Source organism: Penaeus vannamei, chromosome 9, assembly GCF_042767895.1.
Source record: "Penaeus vannamei isolate JL-2024 chromosome 9, ASM4276789v1, whole genome shotgun sequence".
Lineage (NCBI taxonomy): Eukaryota > Metazoa > Arthropoda > Malacostraca > Decapoda > Penaeidae > Penaeus > Penaeus vannamei.
This window is the reverse complement of record NC_091557.1, coordinates 29,679,451-29,680,529: the sequence shown is the minus strand read 5'-3', so window position 1 is coordinate 29,680,529 and position 1,079 is coordinate 29,679,451. Positions and strand designations below refer to the sequence as shown.

At 44.7% G+C, this 1,079-nt stretch overlaps 1 protein-coding gene across 1 annotated transcript in view; it reads right to left on the bottom strand.

Annotated features, from left to right (window-relative positions):
* LOC113813970 (serine protease 44) overlaps positions 1–1,079 on the bottom strand; it is a 12,858-nt gene continuing 11,779 nt past the window's right edge. The window contains exons 9-11 of the mRNA XM_027366055.2: positions 1,055–1,079; positions 700–850; positions 1–451 (exon numbers count right to left, since the gene is read on the bottom strand). The exon at positions 1,055–1,079 is cut by the window's right edge and continues 131 nt beyond it. Coding sequence (XP_027221856.2) covers positions 219–451; positions 700–850; positions 1,055–1,079 — 409 coding nt within the window. The 3' untranslated portion in view covers positions 1–218. The remainder of the gene's footprint in view (positions 452–699; positions 851–1,054) is intronic.

The window sequence follows — 1,079 nt, the reverse complement described above, 5'->3', positions numbered from 1 at the left end:
GTCAACAGTATTTATTTTATTGATATAAAGATAAAAAGACAAATTAGTTTAACCTTCCTTCTTCGTACGTTCTGTGCATAGGCGTTGCTATTTCAACTTAAATACTCTTATGTGTGTTTATGTGCATACATTCATACGTATATCAAAGACAAGGCCTACAGTCTCTCTAAACCGGCGCCCCTTACAGCACGGGCAGAGGAAAAAGCTCCTCTTCAAATTCATCTTCCCTGAACGACGGTTGAGAAGAAGGTGTTGCAGCGGCCGTAAAACACGCACTCCTTCAGCCACTGCGCGTCAGTCGCCACGTCGCTGTAAACGAGGTGTCCCTGGGAACACGCGGAGCCGGTGTTCACTGTGGAAAGCACGCCCATCATCACCCACACTTCGTCCAAACCCGTGCCGATATCCGCCAGGTATGGTCCTCCCGATGAACCGCCGGTGATGCTGATTCCTAAACACAGAGAGCGGGAGAATCATGAGGACAGGTTAAATATCCAGGCAAGATTTTTCAGCATTTCCAACTCAGCCGTGGACAGGGAGAGTCCAATAACATGAGAGATGAAGGAAAACATGACAAAGGAATGGAAAATCGGAGGAGAAAGAAGAGGACACGGCTCATACTGCAAAGAAGGAATTCCAAACTGGAATGAAAAGAGACACATACAACATACAATGAAGCTCCGAAACGACAAAACATACCCTCAAACTGCGCGCAGAACTGGCTCCTCTTCAATTGCAGCTGGTCCTGACAGAAGGTTCTCGAAGGGGCGAGACTCTGGCAGTCCGTACTCCATTTTGAGCGGCGGATATGCCACTCGGGTTTGTTACGATTCTCGGCGAGCACTAAGATCTGCAAGAAAGTAACGATTTTCCATAGTGAAAGGAGGATTAGGACTGTCACTGTAGTATTCATTATTTCATTATTTTCATCCTAATTTCGCTTTTTAAAATTACTACTTATCACAAATCATCCTTATAATCATATTACATATGCAATTCACTTATCAAATAAGGTTATCTATTTTTGACTGTATTTCTTAGTTCCTCCTCTCACCACTTGCTGCCTGTCCCTGGAAGGC